The sequence below is a fragment of the Oncorhynchus kisutch genome, linkage group LG8 (genome assembly GCF_002021735.2).
Source record: "Oncorhynchus kisutch isolate 150728-3 linkage group LG8, Okis_V2, whole genome shotgun sequence".
Classification (NCBI taxonomy): domain Eukaryota; kingdom Metazoa; phylum Chordata; class Actinopteri; order Salmoniformes; family Salmonidae; genus Oncorhynchus; species Oncorhynchus kisutch.
In genome coordinates, this window is record NC_034181.2 from 12,064,060 (window position 1) to 12,079,186 (window position 15,127).

General features: G+C 43.6%; 1 protein-coding gene across 3 annotated transcripts in view; it reads left to right on the forward strand.

The window, feature by feature from the left end:
- LOC109894953 (kinase suppressor of Ras 2) overlaps positions 1-15,127 on the forward strand; it is a 133,485-nt gene that overhangs the window by 93,574 nt on the left and 24,784 nt on the right. For 2 of the 3 annotated variants that reach the window (XM_031829678.1, XM_031829680.1), the window contains 6 exons: positions 436-462; positions 717-823; positions 1,762-1,930; positions 3,586-3,627; positions 6,925-6,997; positions 13,172-13,229. In XM_031829678.1, the coding sequence (XP_031685538.1) occupies positions 436-462; positions 717-823; positions 1,762-1,930; positions 3,586-3,627; positions 6,925-6,997; positions 13,172-13,229 (476 nt within the window). The remainder of the gene's footprint in view (positions 1-435; positions 463-716; positions 824-1,761; positions 1,931-3,585; positions 3,628-6,924; positions 6,998-13,171; positions 13,230-15,127) is intronic. The other variant, XM_031829679.1, reaches the window with a different exon arrangement.

The following is a 15,127-nucleotide window of genomic DNA, read 5'->3' on the forward strand; positions in this document are numbered from 1 at the left end:
AAGGTGCAGGGTGGTGAGCGTACATATTCCTTTATTTCGTATGAAGCCGACAAAATCAATAAACCATCCAAAACAACCGTGACGCTATAATGCAAACAAATAAAGACAACTTCCCACACAGAAAGGAGGGAAAAGGGCTACCTAAGTATGGTTCCCAATCAGAGACAATGATAGACAGCTGTCCCTGATTGAGAACCATACCCGGCCAAAACATAGAAACACAAAAATCATAGAAAACGAAACCTAGAATGCCCACCCCAAATCACACACTGACCAAACCAAATAGAGACATTAAAAGGCTCTCTACGGTCAGGGCGTGACACATTCTCTGCTATAGTGGTCTTGTTATGGAAATAGTACTTTATAAGGTTCTCTGTCATCTGAAGTTAGTTTTTACTGTATGTTCTTTACACGTCTCTGTTTTTCTCCCAACTGGTGCGACAGATCACCAAGGAAATCAAGGTAAAACAATCAATTTATCAATCTTTCTTTTTTTAACTACAGAACCTTTCTGAAGTCTCTGCTATTTGAAGTTGGCCAGCTATCTTACGTTGTTCTTAAGTGTTCCCTTGCGATAGTAACAAGGGCCCATCTTCCATTTAACACATTTAGAAATGTGAGTAGATGAAGACTTTCTCTAATGGACAACCATATCACATCTGCTCAAAGTCCTCACTCAGTGTTCTGTTGTTTACGTCTGATTCTGTCTCTACCAGCTCGTTTGGTACGGACTGAATCGGTACCATGTGACATCAACAACCCCCTCAGGTACACAGACCTGCACATCAGTCAGACGCTGCCCAAAACCAGCAAAATCAACAAGGTAGGAACCACCGTACACCCCCTCTTCCCACACACACAAACTGCTCTGGGCTCTACATCTGAGGTTTGTCTTATCAAAAGTCCATCTGTTCTTTCTTTCTGTTTGAAATCCCCTGAATCTCAGTCTCTCAGACGGACTAGCAGTACTGGATTAATCAGTTGTACTAATTCATTTTCACTCTTCAAACCGTAGCCAACAGATGTATACTTTACAATTCTTCAAACACTGTTTGGGATTACAGAACTGAAAACCTCTACACCCTCATCATAATTTCACAAGGGGCATTTTAGGCAACATTTTGTGGCCCTTACAGTTCGGCGTTTTACCTCACTGTGTCCTTTCTTTCGTTTTTGATCCTTTTTTAACGAGATGCTTTTAATGGACATCTGCTAATTCACTATGACCATTACCAGTGTAGTTTGAGACCAGAGTTTTTTCACTCCCTCACTCTGTACGACTTCCCCAATACAACCAGGAAATGAACATAGTATTAGCAGCTATAAGTCAACAACACACACAGCAACACTCCATAATGAGAGAGGTCAACCAAGGCCACTCATTTCTACCCTACCACGTAAAAGAGCTTTTAGCTCCAAGAGCACATATCTCTCTAGTATCTCTATGGACCCTCATCATAACAACGCCATTAGACAACAGGTGCGTTGTCAGGTGCTATCTTGTGAATGAGGAAGAGTCTGAAAATATACTAGTTCCACCTGCTAATGGCCATAGAGATAAACTATAATACTCGTCTATTTAATTATGTATCTCTATATCTTTCTCCTTATCTCTCTCTACCCCCTCTATCTCTCTCTGTATCTCTCTTTACCCCCCCTCACTCTCCCTCTCTCTCACTTTCTCTCCCTATATCTTTCTCTCTCTCACTCTCACCCCCCCTCTCTTTCTCCCTCTCTCTCTCCATCTCTTTCTGTTCTCAGGATCACATACCTGTCCCGTACCAGCCAGACTCCAGTAGTAACCCCTCCTCCACCACCTCCTCCACTCCTTCCTCCCCCGTTCCCCCCCTCCCCTCCAGTGCCACCCCTCCCTCCCCCCTGCACCCCTCCCCACAGTCGGCACGGCTACAGAAACAGTTCAGTTTAACAGGTACGGGATTTAAATGAAAACATTGAGTTTTTCCCCCCAGATAAAGTCTCAAATCAAACTTTATTTAAAGTTCATTTAGACATTTCTTCTGATAGAAGTAGTACATTTAGTGTTACTACTGTTTGATTTTTTTTAGAGCTGTCTGTTCTAGGAAAGACATTTCATTCGTGTCATTTCTACCCTTCTATGAACCCAGCTCTATGCTGATTGTCAGTGAAAGAAGACAAAAAGGGTCTGCACCATAACTCTGATCCTCTCTCTCTCTCTCTCTCTCTCTCTCTCTCTCTCTCTCTCTCTCTCTCTCTCTCTCATTCTCTCTCATTCTCACTCACTCGCCCTCCCTCTCTCTCTCTCTCTCTCTCCTCTCTCTCTCTCCTTCCCCCTCTCTCTCTCTCTCTCTCGCTCCATTCTCTCCTCTCTCTCCTCCTTCCCCCCTCTCTCTCTCCCTTCTCCCTCCCTCTCTCTCCCTTTTCCCTCCCTCTCTTCCCTTTCTCTCTCCTCTTCCTCTCTCCTCTCTCTTCTCTTCTCTCTTCCCTCTCTCTCTCTCTCTCTCGTCCCTCTCTCCTCTCTCTCTCCCTCTCCTCTCTCTTCTTCCCCTCTCTCTCTCCCTCCGTCCCTCTCTCTCTCCTCCTTCTCTCCCTCTCTCTCTCTCCTCCCCCTCTCCTCCCTTCTTCTCTTCTCCCGCCCCTCTTCTCTCTTTCCTCTCCTTCTTTTCTCTCCCTCGCTCTCCATCTACCCCCTCACCTCTCTCGCCTCTCCTGCTTACACCTCTCTCCCCCTCCTTCTCTCTCCCCTCTTTCCATCTCCTCCTCCCCCATCCTCCTCCCTCTCTTCCTTTCCTCTCCCTCTCCTCCTCTTCCCCCATCATCCTCTCCCCCTCTCCCCCTCTATCTCGCTCTCCTCCCCACCTCCTCCTCTCCTCTCTCACCCAGCCTCCCTCATCCTCCCCTCTCCTCGTCTCCTCTCCTCTCTACTTTCGGTTCCTCAGTCTCTCTCTCACTCTCTCCTCTTCGTCTCCCCAGATCTCTCTCTCTCCTTTCCCCAAAGTTCATTTAGACTCCGTTCTGATAGAAGTAGTACATTTAGTCCCTCTCTCTCCTCTTTTCTTCCTCTAGAAAGACATCTTCGTGTCATCTCTCCCTTCTCTGAACCCAGCCTATGCTGATTGTCAGTGAAAGAAGACTCTCTCCTCTCTCTCTCTCTCTCTCTCTCTCTCTCTCTCTCTCTCTCTCTCTCATTCTCTCTCATTCTCTCTCTTTCTCACTACTCGCCCTCCCTCTCTCTCTCTCTCTCTCTCTCTCTCTCCTCCCCCTCTCTCTCTCTCTCTCTCTCTCCATTTCTCTCCATCTCTCTCTCTCCTTCCCCCCCTCTCTCTCTCCCTTTCTCCCTCTCTCTCCATCTCCCTCTCTCCCTCTCTCTCCATCTCCCTCTCTCCCTCTCTCTCCATCTCTCTCTCCCTCTCTCTCTCTCTCTCTCTCTCTCTCTCTCTCTCTCTCTCTCCCTACCTCTCTCTCTCTCTCTCTCTCTCTCTCTACCTCTCTCTCTCTCTCTCTCTCCACCTTTCTCTCCCTACCTCTCTCTCTCTCTCTCTCCACCTCTCTCTCTCTCTCTCTCTCTCCCTACCTCTCCCTCTCTCCCTCTCCCCTTCTATCCAGCCTCTTCTTACTTCAAATACAAGCAGCAGTTCATCTTCCCAGGTAAGTGCCTTGTAATTGAGCATTACGATACCCATACTGCACCAGGCCGAAGGAGGAGGGTACTTTTGATGTCCTCTCTCTCCTCTTCTCTTCTCAGTCTCCTCTCCTCTTTCCAGTCTCCTCTCGTCAGGCTCCTCTCGTCATTTCCTCTCCTCATGCTCCTCCCCTCAGTCTCCTCCCCTCAGTCTCCTCCCCTCAGTCTCCTCTCCTCTGTCTCCTCTCCTTTTCCTCAGTCTCCTCTCCTCACTTTCCTCTCCTCTCCACAATCTCCTCTCCTCAGTCTCCTCACTCTCCTCTCCTCAGTCGCCTCTCCGTTTCCTCAGTCTCCTCTCCTCACTTTCCTCTCCTCTCCTCAATCTCCTCCCCTCAGTCTCCTCTCCTCATGCTCCTCTCCTCAGTCTCCTCACTCTCCTCTCCTCAGTCTCCTCTCCTTTTCCTCAGTCTCCTCTCCTCACTTTCCTCTCCTCTCCTCAATCTCCTCCCCTCAGTCTCCTCTCCTCATGCTCCTCTCCTCAGTCTCCTCAGTCTCCTCTCCTCACTTTCCTCTCCTCAATCTCCTCCCCTCAGTCTCCTCTCCTCATGCTCCTCTCCTCACTCTCCTCTCCTCAGTCTCTTCTCCTTTTCCTCAGTCTCCTCTCCTCACTTTCCTCTCCTCTCCCTCAGTCTCCTCTTCCCGGCATCCTCTCCTCAATCTCCTCTCCTCAGGGCTCCTCTCCTCAGTCTCCTATCCTCCCCTCAGTCTCCTCTCGTAAGTCTCCTCTCGTAAGTCTCCTCTCGTAAGTCTCCCCTCGTAAGTCTCCTCTCCTCAGGCTCCTCTCCTCAGGCTCCTCTCCTAGGTTACTAGGTTACTAGGTTACTAGGAGAGGAGCCATTACTGTCATGTTCGTCATAACAAGGAGACCAAGGCGCAGCGTGATATGAATACATTCTACTTTATTAAACGAAGAACACTAAACAAACTAACAAAATAACAAAACGAACGTGAAGCTATAACACGAGTGCTGACATGCAAACTACACATAGACAATAACTCACAAAACCAAAATGGAAAATGGCAACCTAAATAGGATCCCCAATCAGAGACAACGATAAACAGCTGCCTCTGATTGGGAACCAATTCAGGCCACCATAGACCTACATTACCTAGACATACCAAAACCACATAGAATTACAAAAAACCCTAGACAAGACAAAAACACATATACCACCCTCGTCACACCCTGACCTAACCAAAATAATACAGAAAACAAAGATAACTAAGGTCAGGGTGTGTCAATTACAGAGTCTTTTAAAGCTGTGGATCGTAATCCTGCAGCAACAGGAAATCTGAATTATTGTGTTTTTTGTTTTTTTGTTATGGTTGATACGTTTTAATTAGGGAAAATAAAGTCTGCCATTTTAAAGTGAAAAAGGCTTTTTAAACCTGGAATACATAGTTTTTATTTCAACGACAGCGTGATCAAATGAAGATCCTACATCTGTATGGGGGTGAAACGGGGTGTAACCTTTGGAAGAGTCAGAGATACAGTATCGCGATATAGGACTGATCCTCATAGTGTATGTTATGGAGTCATGAGTAGTGTCATGAAATTTCAGTTAAAACATGTAATTATAATTGTATTACATGTACTTACCAGCCTATCAAGCAAATCATTTGCAACACAAAGCAGCACAACATGGCCGCGGGAAGAAGTTTAGTTGTGGGGGTACCTAATTCCTTTTTTCTCTCTGCGCTGCTGTTGACTGTTTTGGTCCGCTCATACAATAGTAATAAATAAATATAAATATTTTATTTTATTTATTTATTTATTCTGATTTACCAGGCAGCACTGCAGCAACCTCTGCACCCCTATGGTGTATGTGACAATATAACATAAACTACATGGCCAGAAATATGTGGACACCTGCTCGTCGAACATCTCATTCCAAAATCATGGGCATTAATATGGAGTTGGTCCCCCTTTTGCTGCTATAACAGCCTCCACTCTTCTGGGAAGGCTTTCCACTAGATGTTGGAACATTGCTGAGGGGACTTGCTGATATTCAGCAACAAGAGCATTAGTGAGCTTTGGCACTGATGTTGGTCGATTAGGTCTGGCTCGCAGTCGGCATTCCAAATCATCCAAAAGCTGTTCGATGGGGTTGAGAACAGGGCTATGTGCTGGCTAGTCAAGTTCTTCCACACCGATCTCAAGAAACCATTTCTGTATGGAGCTTGTTTTGTGCATTGGGTATTGTCATGCTGAAACAGGAAAGGGCCTTCTCCAAACTGTTGCCACAAAATTGGAAGCACAGAATGGTCTAGAATGTCTTTGTATGCTGTCGCATTAAGATGTCCCTTCATTGGAACTAAGGGGCCTGAACCATGAAAAACAGCCCCAGACCATTATTCCTCCTCCACCAAATTTTTCAGTTGGCACTATGCATTGCGGCAGGTAGCGTTCTCCTGGCTCCGTCAAACCCAGATTCATCCATCGGACTGCCAGAGGGTGAAGCGTGATTCATCACTCCAGAGAATGTGTTTCCACTGCTGCAGAGTCCAATGCCGATGCTTGGCATTGCACATGGTAATCTTAGTCTTGTGTGCTGCTGCTCGACCATGGAAACCCATTTAATGAAATTCCCGACGAACCGTTCTTGTGTTGAGGTTGCTTTCAGAAGAAGTTTGGAACTCGGTAGTGTGTGTTGCAACACGCTTCAGCACTCTGCGGTCCCGTTCTGTGAGCTTGTGAGGCCTACGACTTCGTGATTGAGCCGTTGTTGCTCCTAGACGTTTCCACTTCGCAATGACAGCACTTACAGTTGACTAGGGCACCTGTAGCAGTGCAGAAATTTGACAAACTGACTCGTTGGAAAGGTGGCATCCTATGATGGTGCCACGTTGAAAGTCACTGATCTCTTCAGTAAGGCCATTCTACTGCCAATGTTTGTCTATGGAGATTGCATGGCGGTCTGCTCCATTTTGTCAGCAAAGGTTTTGAAGGGGATATACTTTGTATATTCAGTGTATTTGTTTATTTTTCCCCCTCTTTTTCATTCTTTTTTCATTTTTTTTGTTAAAAAAAATCTAACAATCTGTTTTTGCTTTGTAATTTTAGGGTATTGTGTGTAAATTGATGAGGAAAAAAACTATTTAATCACGTTTAGAATAAGGCTGTAACGTAACAAAATGTGGAAAAAGTCAATGGCTCTGAATACTTTCCAAATGCACTGTATGTGATATTACACTGTGCTGTGGTATAAAGACTATGTAATGCCCAGTGTTGTGATGATTTACAATATACCTCTACTCTCTAGATGTGGCCCTGGCCCCAGAGGCCCCCAGCAGGGCACCCCAGGTCATCCTGCACCCTGTCCTGTCTGAGCCGGGGTAAGTAGGAAATTAGGAAACGGGATTGCTTTCTTTATATTTGTTTTGGCTCAACCATGGTACCAGGTAGTAAACCAATGTCAATCAATCAACATTTAATGAGAATGTCAGTGAGGTATCAATCTTTGAGTTGACACGCAACATAATGTCTCCCAATACCTTGGGAGTTGTGTCGGCCACAAAAACACACCATGGAGCAGATAAGTCACTGTCAGAGATTTAATTCAGACCTTAGTCAATCAAGAAGGGGTGGTTGAAGGGAAGTCTGCCAAGTAACTTGATGAGTGTCGACCATAACGCTGTTGACATCGTGGATATAATATAAACAACATGAGTTATCGGGACAATTGTATTCTGACCTTAGTCAATAAATAAATAATTTAAAATCCCAATGGGCAAAAACTGGTTGAATCAACGTTGTTTCCACGCCATTTCAACCCAAAACACCAATGTGATGACCTTGAATCGACGTGGAAAACGAATTGGATTTGCAAAAAGTCATCAACATAATTTTTTATTTTATTTAACTAGGCAAGTCAAGAACAAATTCTTATTTTCAATAACAGCCTAGGAACAGTGGGTTAACTGCCTTGTTCAAAGCAGCGTTACCCATGCAGAGCAAGGGGAACAACCACTCCAAGTCTCAAAGCGAGTGACGTTTGAAACGCTAACTAGCTAGCCATTTCACATCGGTTACACCAGCCTAATCTCGGGAGTTGATTGGCTTGAAGTCATGAACAGCTGCTGGCAAACGCACAAAAGTGCTGTTGGAATGAATGCTTACGAGCCTGCTGGTGCCTACCATCGCTCAGTCAGACTGCTCTATCAAATCATAGACTTAGTTATAACATGATAACACACAGAAATACGTGCCTTAGGTCATTAATATGGCCGAATCCGGAAACTATATTCTCGAAAACAAGACGTTTATTCTTTCCGTATTCTAACGGGTGGCATCCATAAGTCTAAATATTCCTGTTACATTGCACAACCTTCAATGTTATATCATAATTACCTAAAATTCTGGCAAATTAGGCGGCCCAAACTGTTGCATATACACTGACTCTGCGTGCAATGAACGCAAGAGAAGTGACACAATTTCACCTGGTTAATATTGCTTGCTAACCTGGATTTCTTGTAGCAAAATATGCAGGTTTAAAAATATATCCTTCTGTGTATTGATTTTAAGAAAGGCATTGATGTTTATGGTTAAGGTACACATTGGAGCAACAATACGCACCGCATCGATTATATGCAACGCAGGACACGCTAGATAAACTAGTAATATCATCAACCATGTGTAGTTAACTAGTGATTATGATTGATTGTTTTTTATAAGATAAGTTTAATGCTAGCTAGCAACTTACCTTAGCTAACTGCATTCACGTAACAGGCAGTCTACTCGTGGAGTGCAATGTAATCAGGTGGTTAGAGCGTTGGACTAGTTAACTGTAAGGTTGCAAGATTGAATCCCCCGAGCTGACAAGGTAAAAATCTGTCGTTCTGCCCCTGAACGAGGCAGTTAACCCACCGTTCCTAGGCTGTCATTGAAAATAAGAATGTGTTCTTAACTGACTTGCCTAGTTAAATAAAGGTTAAATACATTTTTTTTTAATTATAATAATAAAGATCGGCCAAATCGGTGTCCATAAATACCGATTTCCCATTGTTTTGAAAACTTGAAATCGTCCCTAATTAATCGGCCATTCCGATTAATCGGTCGACCTCTACTACCTACAGTGCCTTGCGAAAGTATTCGGCCCCCTTGAACTTTGCGACCTTTTGCCACATTTCAGGCTTCAAACATAAAGATATAAAACTGTATTTTTTTGTGAAGAATCAACAACAAGTGGGACACAATCATGAAGTGGAACGATATTTCAAACTTTTTTAACAAATCAAAAACTGAAAAATTGGGCGTGCAAAATTATTCAGCCCCCTTAAGTTAATACTTTGTAGCCCACCTTTTGCTCGATTACAGCTGTAAGTCGCTTGGGGTATGTCTCTATCAGTTTTGAACATCGAGAGACTGACATTTTTTCCCATTCCTCCTTGCAAAACAGCTCGAGCTCAGTGAGGTTGGATGGAGAGCATTTGTGAACAGCAGTTTTCAGTTCTTTCCACAGATTCTCGATTGGATTCAGGTCTGGACTTTGACTTGGCCATTCTAACACCTGGATATGTTTATTTTTGAACCATTCCATTGTAGATTTTGCTTTATGTTTTGGATCATTGTCTTGTTGGAAGACAAATCTCCGTCCCAGTCTCAGGTCTTTTGCAGACTCCATCAGGTTTTCTTCTAGAATGGTCCTGTATTTGGCTCCATCCATCTTCCCATCAATTTTAACCATCTTCCCTGTCCCTGCTGAAGAAAAGCAGGCCCAAACCATGATGCTGCCACCACCATGTTTGACAGTGGGGATGGTGTGTTCAGGGTGATGAGCTGTGTTGCTTTTACGCCAAACATAACGTTTTGCATTGTTGCCAAAAAGTTCAATTTTGGTTTCATCTGACCAGAGCACCTTCTTCCACATGTTTGGTGTGTCTCCCAGGTGGCTTGTGGCAAACTTTAAACAACACTTTTTATGGATATCTTTAAGAAATGGCTTTCTTCTTGCCACTCTTCCATAAAGGCCAGATTTGTGCAATATACGACTGATTGTTGTCCTATGGACAGAGTCTCCCACCTCAGCTGTAGATCTCTGCAGTTCATCCAGAGTGATCATGGGCCTCTTGGCTGCATCTCTGATCAGTCTTCTCCTTGTATGAGCTGAAAGTTTAGAGGGACGGCCAGGTCTTGGTAGATTTGCAGTGGTCTGATACTCCTTCCATTTCAATATTATCGCTTGCACAGTGCTCCTCGGGATGTTTAAAGCTTGGGATATCTTTTTGTATCCAAATCCGGCTTTAAACTTCTTCACAACAGTATCTCGGACCTGCCTGGTGTGTTCCTTGTTCTTCATGATGCTCTCTGCGCTTTTAACGGACCTCTGAGACTATCACAGTGCAGGTGCATTTATACGGAGACTTGATTACACACAGGTGGATTGTATTTATCATCATTAGTCATTTAGGTCAACATTGGATCATTCAGAGATCCTCACTGAACTTCTGGAGAGAGTTTGCTGAATAATTTTGCACGCCCAATTTTTCAGTTTTTGATTTGTTAAAAAAGTTTGAAATATCCAATAAATGTCGTTCCACTTCATGATTGTGTCCCACTTGTTGTTGATTCTTCACAAAAAAATACAGTTTTATATCTTTATGTTTGAAGCCTGAAATGTGGCAAAAGGTCGCAAAGGGGGCTGAATACTTTCGCAAGGCACTGTACCTTCTCTAACCACTAGGCTACCTTCCTCCTCTAACCACTAGGCTACCTACCTTCTCTAACCACTAGGCTACCTCCTCTAACCACTAGGCTACCTTCTCTAACCACTAGACTACCTGCCTCCTCTAACCACTAGGCTACCTCCTCTAACCATTAGGCTACGTACCTCCTCTAACCACTAGGCTACCTCCTCTAACCACTAGGCTACCTCCTCTAACCACTAGGCTACCTCCTCTAACCACTAGGCCACCTCCACTCCTCTAACCACTTTGTTACCTACCTCCTCTAACCACTAGGCTACCTGTCTCTAACCACTAGGCTACCTGTCTCTAACCACTAGGCTACCTCCTCTAACCATTAGGCTACCTACCTCCTCTAACCACTAGGTTACCTCCTCTAACCACTAGGCTACCTGTCTCTAACCACTAGGCTACCTTCTCTAACCACTAGGCCACCTCCTCTAACCACTAGGCTACCTCCTCTAACCACTAGGCTACCTGTCTCTAACCACTAGGCTACCTTCTCTAACCACTAGGCCACCTCCTCTAACCACTAGGCTACCTCCTCTAACCACTAGGCCACCCTGCCGCCCCTAAGGGAATTTCCTATTTTTTTCACCCAAATTTTCACCTAAATCCAATGACATGATGACATGTGTTGTTGATTTCACGTTGAATTCACGTTATTTGAAAACTCAACCAAATGGAAATCAAAACTAGATATGCCCAGTGGGATAGCTCTCTCTGATTCTTCCTCTGTCTCCCTCCACCAGTGAAGTAGGTCAGAAAATGACAACCATTTTATTTTTAAATGATATGCCAAGAAATTTTGTAGCGCGACGCAGAGCAATGTTCACATGATCTTGTGGGCAAAAACAGACCGTTTCAGATAAGCCTCATATTACATCTCATCTGTCGGTCTCTGTCCCTCCATTGGTCGAGGGATGGATAGGGACTCAAAATGATTGGAGCAAAGACGTTTTTGTGACAATTTCAATGAGAGATGCAGGACAAGACAAACACTCTGGGGCTGATGTTAACATGGCCTTAACCGCATGCTTTAGTTAGGATGCCAACTGGATTCCACTTGGGTTTCTAAAAGCCACGGCTGCCGAAAACAAGCAGAAGGAGAAGACGAGGAGTGATGCCAATGTCTTTGGACTCTAAATCAATCACATGAATAAATGCAAGGTAGCGCTCAGTAACTTTAGCTTTTAGAAACTGCTTACTGTATGTACCAAGATGTTCAAATAAACCTAAACTAGCTTTCATAGACGATTTTCATAGTCAATTGTTGGTGTATTTTTAAGCTGACAGAAATGGGTTACTGCTTTAATGACGTTCTAATGTTTTTTATACCTTCTAAGTGACTGACACAGGTGTTATTTCAGTGTCAATATGACTGGGGAAAGGTGCAGCCATCTCTCTCTCTATCATGCTTTTTCTCCCTCGATGTCTTTCTCGCTCTTTCTTTCTCTTGCTCTCTCTCTCCTTCTCACCTTCTCTCCCCCTCTCTCTTGCTCTCTCCCCTCTCTCTCACCTTCTCTCCCCCTCTCTCTTGCTCTCTCCCCTCTCTCTCACCTTCTCTCCCCTCTCTCTCTCCTTCTCTCCCGCCTCTCTCTCTTTTTCTCTTCCTCTGCTTTCTGACAAATATGAATCCATTATCTTGGTTATGAAACCCACATTCTCATGATGTAATTAAAGCCAGTCTTCTCCTCTGTGTGTGGCTCCATGCACTCCCTCACCCAGCCAGAGTCTAGTACCAGCTGGCAATTTCCCCCCCGCCTCTTCTCTGGGTTAATGAGGGCCTCTCTCTGGCCCTGGCTGGATCCTCTCATTAGGAGACTGAGGTCTTTCCAGGGGCCACGTATACCACAGGAATCACATACATAATTTCATACACCGTCTCCATCACAACACAGTGTGTGTGTGTGTGTGTGTGTGTGTGTGTGTGTGTGTGTGTGTGTGTGTGTGTGTGTGTGTGTGTGTGTGTGTGTGTGTGTGTGTGTGTGTGTGTGCGTGCGTGCGTGCGTGCGTGCGTGCGTGCGTGCGTGCGTGCGTGCGTGTGTGCGTGCGTGTGTGTGTGCGTGTGTGTGTACACAGTTCTACTGATGACACAGAGGTTGGAAGAGGTTACCTGTAGAATGCCTTTCTGTTTGGCCACCTAGCTAGATAAACAGAAAAGAGGGTTCAGAAAGTGCATGGTGTTTAATCAACGTCCATGATGCGTGATTCAACACGGTTCATTGCAGATGTGTTATGCTAGCGTGTACAATGTAAAATGTGTGTATGATGCTAGCGTGTGCAATGTCAAATGTGTGTATGATGCTAGCATGTACAATGTAAAATGTGTGTATGATGCTAGCGTGTGCAATGTCAAATGTGTGTATGATGCTAGCATGTACAATGTAAAATGTGTGTATGATGCTAGCGTGTGCAATGTCAAATGTGTGTATGATGCTAGCATGTACAATGTAAAATGTGTGTATGATGCCATCGTGTGCAATGTCAAATGTGTGTATGATGCTAGCGTGTACAATGTAAAATGTGTGAATGATGCTAGCGTGTACAATGTAAAATGTGTGAATGATGCTAGCGTGTACAATGTAAAATGTGTGTATGATGCTAGCGTGTACAATGTAAAATGTGTGAATGATGCTAGCGTGTACAATGTAAAATGTGTGAATGATGCTAGCGTGTACAATGTAAAATGTGTGTATGATGCTAGCGTGTACAATGTAAAATGTGTGAATGATGCTAGCGTGTACAATGTAAAATGTGTGAATGATGCTAGCGTGTACAATGTAAAATGCTCATCCCATCTGCATGCTCTCCTCTTGCTTACAGAGTCGAGATGAATCCTTTAAACCCTTTACTACAGATTGAAGTGGAACCTACATCAGACGTGAGTCCACGCTCTAATGAAAGTGTGGGATTTGTTTCTGAATAGAATCTGTTTTTGTTATAGTTTGGCATGCTGACGCTCCAGATGGCAATCCTCTGCAACCACACAACAAGGCTGGCCATTTTCACCGTTTCAATTTCATTTAATTGGGTTTTATTAGAATATAATGTAATAATTGCACAGTAGAGCCCAGAGGATAGAGGATAACACATTAAAGATGTATACAACTAGTTTGTCTAATTATCTGTTCTCTTTCGCCACAGAACCCATAGCATCAATAATTAGAACTCATGGCTCAATCCGGGGGAATAGAGATTGGTGGAGGTCAACATGTGATATCATTGTATGCAGATTACATTTTAGTTAATTTATCTGCACCAGAACATTCTCTGTCATTTATTTTACTACTGTTGGATACATATGGTGCTGTATCATGATTCAGAGTGAAAGAATGTCAATTTCTAATCAGGACTTCTCAAGCTTTGAAAGTACATTTAAATGGAAATGGACAAAGACATATATGAAATACGTTGGTGTACTAATACCATGCAATCTTTAGGAAGCATATAAAGTCATTTACTCTTCTTTAAAAGGAGACTTCGGGGTTTTGGCATTGAGGCCCTTCATCTACTTCCCCAGAGTCAGATGAACTTGTGGATACCATTTTTATGTATCTGTGTCCAGTATAAAGGAGGTTAGAGGTAGTTTCGCAAACTAATGCTAACTAGCATTAGCGCAATGACTGGAAGTCTATGGTATCTACTAGCATGCTAGTAGAGGAAGGGCCTTATTGCCAAAATCCCGAAGTATCCCTTTAATAGATAAGATTTAATCTAATATTCAGAGATGAAGACCTCTCACCATTCTTATGTTAGGTAGGGTCAACATTTTCAAAAATAATATATTACCAAGGTTGATGTATTTATTCCAGGCCTTGCCAGTTTCAAATCCATCGAACCTATTAAATCAAAATTTGCAAATAAATTCATTAAAAATCCTACAATGTGATTTTATGGATTTTTTTTCTCATTTTGTCTGTCATAGTTGAAGTGTACCTATGATGAAAATTACAGGCCTCTCTCATCTTTTTAAGTGGGAGAACTTGCACAATTGGTGGCTGACTAAATACTTTTGTGCCCCACTGTATGTGCTATCATTTCATTGTGTCTAGGAATTTATATCCATCCATCTCCACGATTATGTTTCTTGGGAAATGTAAATTTTGGTGATCAATATCAGAGAACGTTTTGTAATCTAATTGCTGCAAAAAAAATGAATAGCCATCAATTGGAAAGCTTCATATTCACCCTCAATAACAAACTGCAGGGTTGAACGATCTAGCTACATCCCGTTAGACCTTACAGAACATCCAGGATAAACCAGACATATTTGACAGAATTTGTAAATTGTATGTTGACCATCTTCGAGAATGTTTTGTATAGTGGCTGTTTTGTTGTTGTGTTTTTGTGTACATAAATACAAATAAAACACTTATTGTGGACCTGGATTGAAAGGAGTTTCACTCTTCCTCTCCTCTTGATTTTCATCTTCCTCTTCATCTTCCTCTCCTCTTGATCTTCCTTTTCATCTACCTCTCCTCTTCGTCTTCATCTTCCTCTCGTCTTCCTCTCCTCTTGATTTTCCTCTTCATCTTCCTCTCCTCTTCATCTTCTCTTCATCTTCCTCTCATCTTTCTCTCCTCTTCATCTTCCTCTCCTCCTCCTCTCCTCATCTTCCTGTCCTCATCTTCCTCTCTTCATCTTCCTCTCCCCTTCATCTTCTCTTCACCCTCATCTTCCTCTCCTGTTCCTCTCCTCTTCGTTGTCTCTTCATGTTCCTCTCCTCTTCATCTTCCTCTCCTCTTCATCTTCCTGTCCTCTTCATCTTCCTTTCCTGAA